Raw genomic sequence first — 9,771 nt, forward strand, 5'->3', positions numbered from 1 at the left:
TCCATTAAAAATTGTTAAAACAAATCGAGCTTTTTATAAATGATTCATGTTTTAAAATATTAAAATGGGTTAGTTGGGGCAGTTAACCTACAACTGAACTAAACTAACACCAATTCATTAAAATTAAAGTACAGAGAGTCCATATCAAAATGCCAATACAAGCTTTAGTTTTTTCAAAGTGAAATCTCAACTCAAACTTAGAATACTCGTCTTAAGCTAATTTTAGAGAATATATGAATTTAAAAAATGTATATTTGATAACTAACCTATAAACTAAATAGAGAAACTCCTAATTAGAATGGAGAAAAACAGATTAATAGTACACCATGTACTTATATCAATAACAACAAATTATATTAATGTTTTTCTTTCAAATAGAACAGTGCATATAAGATTATAAAAAAATTAGACTAAACTTAATAAACTTGTTTTTAATAAGCTGTAAACTCTTGACAAGCATATAGCGTGACAATGAATCAACGTGTACTGAATAAATTATGGAGATTAAAATTTTAATAGTTAAATCATTCAATAATATTATTGAGAGGAAGATAAGGCAAGTAGGCAATTTATTTTAATGAATGCTTCATTATTACAAAATAACCAAAAAATAGCTACCAGAAACAAAAAGAGATATGTCAAGCAATGGATTTGCCATTACAGCCATAATAAACCAGGTGACTTGTCTACCAGCCATAAAATCAGGTGACTGAATTATAACATAAAAAAGGATAAAATATTTTTTCCAAGATAATAAAATCCTAGTACTTATTTACAAACTCTCAAAACATTCAACAATGTATCCCCTTCACTGCCGATCCTTCCACTTCCAAATTTTCCGGCGACCTGAAAAAGACTCAGTCGTCTACGACGTTTTACAGAGAATAAACAGTCTATGAGTAAAGTGGTGATAGTGAAGAAACAGAGCAATGGGATGAGTAAAGCTGCTGTCGTTTGTTCTAACCTTATCTATGTCAGTGGTTAAGAAAGAGCACACAACTCACGACAAATCGAAAGATCCCTGTCCTTCACTGATGGCGTAAAGTAGTTTCTTGTACATAACATCCTGAAAAGTACGGAGGAATTTTATTTGCCACACTTAGAAATGGCTCTGAGGGCAAATGACCGAACGGAAAATGAAAAATCGTAGTGATCTAACCTTGGAGGAGTATGGAGGAAGCTTCAAATAATTTGCGCAGGTCATCACACTAGGTAAATCTTCATCAGCTGACTCGGATGCACCGGAACCATTGTTTTGTGTGGTGTTCATGCTGGAAGAATGCTGGTAAAAAAAACAAAAGATGCTTCGTCACAAACTAAAAGAATATCCGGAGAATTATAGATAAAGAAATCTTGACTATCTGCATACCTTTCTCACAATTGTCAATTTGGGATTCAACACAGCCAGACCACCTGGTGGAAGCCGCGGAGCACCAGTGACAAACTGACAAAAAGCCCGTTGCTGCTCCGGGGTGAATTCACCCATAATCTCAAGAAGCTGATTACATTGTAAACATGTGTAAGGTAATAGATGAAGCATTGAAGAGTAAATGATGTGCAGAACTCGAGAAACTCAACTGAAGATTACATAATTTTTGTCCAACTTAGTTTATTCTGTGTTTTAGAAATATACAAAACTCACATATATAATAGCAGGACTTTTGGAGGTATATCCATGATCGAATTTAATATGATCTGCCAGCGACTCAGCCTGTGCATCACAAGACAAGGATGTAAAATCAAGCAAAGGCAGATGATTAAAGGTTGAAGTTGGGTTCGCAAAAAGAGAGCATTACCTTCCACAGCTCTCTGCGACCGCAGAGCAGATAGTCCAACTCATTTGGAGAGAATATTTGCAGTGTTGAGACGTCAAACACCTGATCAAATATATACATGTAAATACTTTACTATGTGAAAAGTTGAACATTAAACTGCAGTGTTACATCACACCATCATCTGTTGAAATCAGAAAAAATCAGTTCATAGTGTTTGCCAGCAGGGGCAAAATAAAGTTGAGGATTTGAGATTACATAAACATTAGACCTTAAGAAGATTTTAGCCAAGGTCACATGTTAGTTGAGAGAATTCTTGGAAACTTGTCTTTTGGGGAATAAAGACATCGAAAGACTGGGGAGATATTTGGAAGATGAGATTATCATACGAATAGGATTTCAAATCTAATATCATGGGAGTGGGCTGCACTCTCATTCCCCAACTGTTTCCCATTTTAGTAGAGCAAATCATGAAGATTGAAAAAAACAAATTGGCACACAAAATTAGAGCAATTATAGGCCATATTTGGAATAGATGAGTGAAGGACCAAGTTTAGAGTGCGAAGGTCAAAAATTATGATGAGCTAGTACAAAATCACATCAATAAGTCTTGCTATGGGCATCATTATCATCCATGCTAGCATAAATACGAGGTACTCAGGCATCATATGAAGCAGAGCAATCACATATCATATATATAGAGGATGAATATCAACAAAAACACACCTCATTAAACCCTGATCTAAATGCTTCCATTTGCCGCATTATCCCAGTCCCTATAGTAGCATCAATCACAAGTGAAATATATTCCTCCAAACTGCTTGCATCCACCTGTGTATAGTAGGCACACAAAATCAAGAAAAGTAAATCGAAGGAGAAGGTAGTAAAAGAAGCCAAAGGAGAGCTTGTTACTTACAATATCGTTGCCTGGTTTCAGAACATAATCGGGATAGCCTGGTAGTGAAAAATCTAAACAAAGATCTTCAATTAAAGCTCCACGAAAACGCAGTTCTTCTGGGTTATAGCCCCCTATGGAATTCAAATATTGTTTCCGGAATACAAGCCCTTGTAACTCTTGCAACGTATTTCCAAGCTCCATATCGAAAGATATTATATCATGCAAATCCAGCTCCTGCAGAAGTAATAGATCACAAAACTTGATAAATCAACCAAAGTTTCACCAAAAAATATATAAAATGTGAGAATCCCATTCATTGGGAAAAATAACAGTAAGAATATTCATACATGACCAAGGACTAGCTTATAAAAAGCAATTGACAGTGGTAAATCCAGAAGCCTCCCATCTTGGAGAGCCTTAGCCATAACTCGGCCAAGTAATCGATAATACTCAATAGCTTTAGAAAACTGGCTACCATCGGAAGTATCAGCATTTGGTGCCCATGGACGAGGAAACAACCCAAGGGGCATATTGATAACATCTTTATCTCCGTCGGTTTCCATAGCAGGCCCACCAGGTGAAGAACCTGACCTCCACATTCGTAATCCAGATTTCTGAAGCTCATGACTTAAAAGAGTATAGAATTCAAGAGTTGGCCCAAGCCCTGTGCCAACTTCACCAAAATATTCAACTTCAAGAACTGCTTTTTGGCTGGAATACATCTCCATTACTTTAGTAGCAGAGTCTAATATCCGATTCCTAGAAACACGAACTTTCTGGCGCTGTAATCTCCCAAGCCTGCCCTCCCTCTCACCTGTCGATCCATGACCGTCAGCACCTTGCTGCTGCTGGAGCCGATATAGCGCACGCGACAATCCAAAAGCAGTTGAATAGAAATACTGCCGCCGGGTTTCAAAGGGAAACAAGAACGGGCAAGCTTTAGTAAGCTGGTAACACCATGATGGAAGAGACCCACTACAAAGTGCAAGAGCATCTTGAATTTGTCGAGCCAGTTTTGGAGTAAGCTTGCTATTGACAAATTCCTCAGGCGGTACTTTAGCTCCAGAAGCATTAAGTTCATCTAGACTTGGAATTTTTCCCTCAGAGAATTTACCCATCGCTTGTTGGACTCGCAGACGAGGTGCAAGCTGATTCAAACCCTCTAGCACACGTAAAAGAGCCAATATGTTATAGGTTGGATTACTTCGTTCTAAATCACATGGAAGTTCCCCTTGCAAAATGCTATCCAGCAGGGATACATGATGAGCTGCTGCATCAGATCCAGAAATACTTGAATTAGCCTTCGCAGACTTAGACGGAGTACCTGAGCCTACAGCCCCAACTGAAGCCCTCTCAGATTGACAATCTGCTCTTTGATATGTTATAGTGTAGATATCAGTCCAGAGCCTGCTTCCATCAGTAGAAAGAAGATCACTACCAGCAAGTCGGTCATCATCTTCCTCATCCAGAACAAGTTGCCGTTGAATTGCCTGATAAATAGTCAGGTGTCTATTCAACTGCCTTCCACCAGAAGTAAATATTAGTCTCTGGGAATCTTTAGAGCCGGACAAGGGACGTCCCCGCCTGTCTCTGCCTCCCCTTAGGCCTCGACTGTTACCGGATGCAAGTCCAGCCATTGCAGCAGCTGCAAACGACATTGCACCTCTTGAAGCATATGAACTACCAGTTCGAAACTCAGCAGAGCCTCTGCTGCTAGAACTACATGCTGGGTTGTTCTTCCCATCACTTGGGGCAGGCACAGGACTTTCTGCAGACTCACCCAATTTAACATCATGCACTTCATCTGCCATACAAAGTGGAAGAGTATCATCTCCCAGTACCTGTCAACAATGAAGATAACATGTTTCAAAAAGGTAGGATTTTCAAAGGGGCAAATGTACAATTCAGCATAAACAATTTTCACTCCAAATATACCTTATCATAACCAAAAACACAATGCTCACACTGTCACTTAAGTGTTCCAATTTTTTTCATTTTAGAAAGTCCTTTAAAGATTCCCAATTCCATCTACCCACCAATAACCTTTCATATTTTACCCTCACTATATAATCCTAGTTACATCAAATCAAGAATTGCCCACCCACTCATCTACACACTTACATAACATCTACAGAAAACATACAGAGGCTAATAATTAATATAATTCCATCTGAAGCAAGATATTTCTAAAGTAAAAATTTAAGAAAAATATATAATTCAGTGATGGGAATATAGAGAAGCATACGTCATCATTCTCATCATCATCGTCGTCGTCATCGTCTGATATTTCATCATCTTCAATCACCAGCCCCTCGTCAATTTCTACAGGTGAAATATCCAGTTCATCATCCTGCAATGTGCACAAAATCAATGCTCAATGCATCACAGTTAAAATAGTAAAAGCTACCCACGTGATATCAAAAACAATTGTAAAAGAAGCAGCAAACATTTAATGATTGTATGAAATATCAAGATTACCTAGTTCGTCTAATCATCAGAATATATTTTAATGCAATCAGAAGAATACAATAAGCCTAATATTGAAAATCAACATGTCTCTTGATCTAGACAGGTCCTGACGAATTAAAAATGTACCTCAGAGCTAGTGTCACCTTCAACTGGCTTCATTTCATTATCTTTATCCAAGGCTGCCCTTCTGCGGGAAGCATTTCTGGTTTGGGGTCCCTTTCCCTCCTCTGGGTTAGGCTTCAATACAGCTTTTCCCTTGGCTTTTGACGAGCTAGAGCTTTTATCAACTGATGAATCTTTTTTGCTTGAATCGCCAATATTAACAGAAGATCTGGAGCGTGTAGAATGCCTTTGAGTAGCAGGAGTGGAAGCAGATGGTGACGAAACACCGGTACCCACAGGTGTGGTCCCAGATTCAGAGTTCACAGCAGATACTGAAGGCATCTGACCAGACTCACTTCGTTGGACCCTGGGCCACAAGAAATCTTCGACACCAGCCAAACTCGCTAGCGGATCAATCAGGACTACATTTGATGAGTAGTCACGAAGAGATTTTTCTCCGTGTGCTCGGCAAAGGCGGAGCTTGAATGGTTGAGACAAAGCACTAAGACCAGAAGAAAGACGGCCATTTCCGCCAGACGATCGTGAAGCATGGCTTAGTACAACGGGAAAACGTTCCAACGAAGACAGAGCATTTTGAAGTTTCTGAACTAAAATGCCCATGGGAACTACATTTCCTCCATCTGAAGTTGGAGGAAGAGAAACAGAAACAAAAGATATATACCTTTTGATTGCTTGTTCTCTAAGCCTCGGTAGATTTGCCTCAGAAACCCTCTCCTTAGAGAAATAACCACATGTGAAGTAGTTAAGCAAAGAGGCAACAACTCCACTGCCAATAAACTCAAAAGTAGACACACCGTCATCTCTGTTAAGTTCTCGAAGCATCTCAGTTATGCTCTCACCCAGGTGTTCCTCTTTACTAGCAGATAAATCAGAAGATCGGGCAGCAGATGCTTTAGATTTTCCCTTCGATTTAGTTTTGTGATCATCATTTGCCAAGTTCAGTTTCGTGCAAAGATTCTTTAATCGGAGTAGATCTTCTGTTGCAGCAGTTTCACTACCCTCTGGGTCTGAAGGGAAATATTTCTCTTTAAAAGTTTTTGCACATGCACTAACTGCTGCCCGCAGGCTTGAATTAGCGGTTGGAATTTCAAACGAATTTGGTATAGAATTTTTAGAATCATCAGTAGGATTTGCATCAGAAGCAGAATTACCACCACGTCGTCTATTCCGTCTAGATCGTGATGATCCAGAAATAGAATCATTATCTTTGTCATTAGAAGATGGCTGTGAACTGCTACTAGATCCTGTTAGTATCAATGTGTCGACGGCATGCACAACACCCTCCCTTACAAACATCTTAGAGAATGTACCAGGCAGTTTTTCCATCAATATTTCTGCTATTTGAAGGGCGGGTACCAGAACTTGTGGATCTTTCCAAGCCAAAACCCCAGCTAAAAAACTAAACAGAAAGAGAGTAAGTATGTTTCTTTAGGCTCACCGGTCGGAAGAAAGATCATCCTGTGTTATGAGGTAAAGCCATATACCTTGAGATGTTTGTGTCATTATTCAATGACTGGATAAATTCTACTGAGCTGAAATACATGAGTTTTCCTATAACTGATAGGCACTTGTGGCGAACAGGACCATTGACACTGGAACCATAGACCTACAATCCAAAATTAATGTGAGATTTTAGCATCTGCAATAAGGAAAACAAAAACAAATTAAGCTTCTCTGACAGCCACCTGGACCAGAACAGGCAGGAGATCCATTCCAAAATGCTGCAGAAGTTCAGGCTGATCATTTAACAGTTTCTCACGATTTGACACCTCTTGTATCTTCCCATTCGTATCTTCTGGCTTGTTAGAGCTTCCTGCATGACCCTTCTTAGGAAGGGACCCTTTCATAAAGAAACTACTACTGACAGGGAGAGATATTGTTCCTTGAGGAAGTGGCGGGAGAAGCTCATTTGCCAGGTTCACAATTTCAAATATCTGAGTTAATTGAAAAGGAAATCAGTCAAAGGCAATGAAGTACCTCAGCTACATGACCACTAATAAAGTTGGTTTAAAGTAACAAGTCACATAACGGCAACTAGTGGTAAAATTAATTCTAGTCGAGAAAACAAAGCCTGGAAGATTTAGCTAATATGAAATCTATGAAGTGCACCTGCTCAGGCGGCCTGCTTAAAGCAGGTGAAACAGACATGCTTGACGCAAAGCCAGACCCAGATAAGATGTCCTTCAGAATGCCACTGATACCAAGGAGGAGCAGTGACTTGGATCCTAAAGGAGAACCGCTTGCGCATGTTGAAAGAAGCCGAATTAGTCCCTGCACGCAGGTGGGTAAGGTCAAAAAGTGGACTATCAGACAAAACAATTAACAAAAAGTTTTCATTAGCCTTACCGTGTATGTAGAAGTGCTAAGTGAAGCCTGACCGCCTCCAGCAATGCTGGATGAAATAAGTGTAGCAGCTTGTGTAACAAGACCATGGTTGCAGAGTTCATCAAGCTTTTCTGGTGATGAAGCAAATGCCTCAGCAATCCGAGTCAGGCAAATTGATGCAGATTCTAGAACCTAAAAATCAAAAAAGAATTGCAATAGCTCAGAACGAAAGCCTAAATTTACAACCACCAAGTTATATCCAAACAGCATACACTTATATATAACCTTGGCATCGTGATACTGCAGGAGATTTGTCAACAAAGGCACAGCTTCCATTACAAAGTCAGCTGCATCAGAAGGTAACTTCTTGCACATGTTTGCAGCAGTCGCCAAGGCAACTCTCTGAAAACATTAAAATGTAAAAATTCATATTTTTCCCACCAAAATCAGATAAGGTAATCCGACAGCTAGGTGAAATTGGAATTTCATAGTTCACATTTTGTATACAATTTCCACTCTTTACACACCTGAACCCCTGTGGAGAAGAAGTCGAGATACGAAAGCACAGCCATGAGTGCACCAGCCCGCAAGCAAGCAGTTGGGTGCTCTTGAGATATTTTTTTCAAAGCTTGCAGAGACTGTCCCATCCCAAACATTACAACGTCAATACTCAATAAAAACATAAGTTCTAGAAACTCTTAAATCCCAAAGGCAAGTAGAATAGTCAATAGATTGATTAGAATTAGAAAACAACATCATGATTAACAAATAATAGTCAACATATAAAAAATCCAAACAAGTAATAATAGGAGTCTAAAATTGAAAAACAAAACACCTGTTCAGCCAAGTCCATATACTCAATAGTCAGAAGCCTCGCAACAAAGCAAGAGACGGCGCCATAATGCACCACAGCAGCACAAGAAGAGGGCAACACATCCACCAAGTGAGTCAGCGCCCTCGCAGCAAAAAGCATGATATCAGGATTACTTTCATGATTAAGCAATCCCACCAGCACCGGAACAAATGAATCCACCGAGAAAGTGCTCAAAGACTCCTCCGTCCCTATCGAAAGCATATCGCAGAGCTGTGTCAACGCCTCGACTTGCTTACCTTCCTCGCCATCAGCCCTCAACCCCGACAGAATCTTCTTCAGCCTACCACTCTGATGCGAAGACGAAGCTGAACCCATCGCAGAGCTCGGAAGCAAGTCGTCTAATCCAGCCCCCAATTTCCTCAACAAACCCTGGAGAGCACTACTAGCAGTAGTCAAATTCTGGTGCAGAATTCCAACTCCTCCCTCACTGTCATTATCATCATCATCCCCATCGTGGGAATCAATGTTCAGCCCTAAGCTCCTCTCTGCTTCCCTATGCCTGTGTTCTGGCTCCTTCTCTTTACCCTTATCCGAATTAGTATTGTCTTTGTTAGTATTACTGTTTTCCCAATTCTGATTAGTGCTAGGGTTCTTCCCGCGGCGGCTGCGGGTGGTGGACGCGGAGGCAGTCGAAGGCTCCTGATTCGGGTCCATGGCAGTCGATCGAGTGGCGGTGCGAGAGCGCGTCGAGATCGGAGGCGTGGCAGCGGCGGCGTTCGCGGCGGAGGTGGCGGAGAGGCGAGAGCGTTTGGTGGCGCGTGTAGTGGGGCCCGATAACGCTGCTGAGGTGGATGCCTCCGCCCGCTTCCGGCTCCGAGTTTCCATACAATAACCCTACAAAACCGACTGAACAGCTCGCCGATTAATCGGCGACGAGGCTCTCCTCCGATCCGCAAATCCCTACCATGTCACAAATCAAAACCCTAATTCCTCAAAACGCCCAAAATCGGAGATCGAGGCGCGGCCAATTGGAGCTGGATCGGAGAGGCGAATTCAATAGCGAAGCGAGTGGTCAGTGATTCATCACCGATTGACGGAGATGCTTAACCGATAAGGAATTGGACGGCAAAATTGGAGAGAGAGAAGGCGATGGATGATTAAACAAAAAAGGGGAGATGTAAATATAAATAGGGGGGATTAAAATAAGCAAACCCTAATCAAAAATGGATTTATTTAATAATAATTGAAATTTTGGAGAGGCGATTCTGCTGCGATGTGATGGAATTTTGCCCTTTTTCTGTTCACACGTAACTTCTCACCGCTCTTTCTCTCTCTGAGTGTGTGTCAGTGTGTACATACATACACTGAGG

The 9,771-nt window shown here is 40.7% G+C and overlaps 1 protein-coding gene across 1 annotated transcript; it reads right to left on the reverse strand.

Annotated features, from left to right (window-relative positions):
* Positions 1 to 552: 552 nt before the first annotated feature.
* Positions 553 to 9,733, reverse strand: KAK (HECT ubiquitin protein ligase family protein KAK). Its single transcript, XM_048115889.2, has 18 exons — positions 8,423 to 9,733; positions 8,115 to 8,225; positions 7,873 to 7,989; positions 7,609 to 7,779; positions 7,372 to 7,533; positions 6,948 to 7,196; positions 6,747 to 6,868; positions 5,266 to 6,661; positions 4,916 to 5,020; positions 3,018 to 4,511; positions 2,689 to 2,904; positions 2,499 to 2,603; positions 1,797 to 1,877; positions 1,643 to 1,711; positions 1,370 to 1,498; positions 1,160 to 1,282; positions 965 to 1,066; positions 553 to 865 (listed from the first exon to the last, which is right to left on the reverse strand). Exons 1-17 carry the CDS (start codon positions 9,284 to 9,286, stop codon positions 1,001 to 1,003), a joined length of 5,580 nt encoding a protein of 1,859 aa, XP_047971846.1. The 5' UTR covers positions 9,287 to 9,733; the 3' UTR covers positions 553 to 865; positions 965 to 1,000.
* Between the last annotated feature and the right edge of the window lie 38 nt (positions 9,734 to 9,771).

This window comes from Salvia hispanica, chromosome 3 (genome assembly GCF_029641045.1).
Source record: "Salvia hispanica isolate PSC_SH4W2 chromosome 3, Shi_PSC_v1, whole genome shotgun sequence".
Taxonomy (NCBI): domain Eukaryota; kingdom Viridiplantae; phylum Streptophyta; class Magnoliopsida; order Lamiales; family Lamiaceae; genus Salvia; species Salvia hispanica.

Bases quoted from the DNA above. Each gene is read 5' to 3' on its own strand.
- KAK (XM_048115889.2), bottom strand. From the start codon at position 9,286: ATGGAAACTCGGAGCCGGAAGCGGGCGGAGGCATCCACCTCAGCAGCG. The intron at 1,712-1,796 runs GTAATGCTCTCT...TGTGATGCACAG, and splicing joins GTCGCAGAGAGCTGTGGAAG to GCTGAGTCGCTGGCAGATCA. The intron at 1,067-1,159 runs GTTAGATCACTA...CGTACTTTTCAG, and splicing joins TTCCTCCATACTCCTCCAAG to GATGTTATGTACAAGAAACT.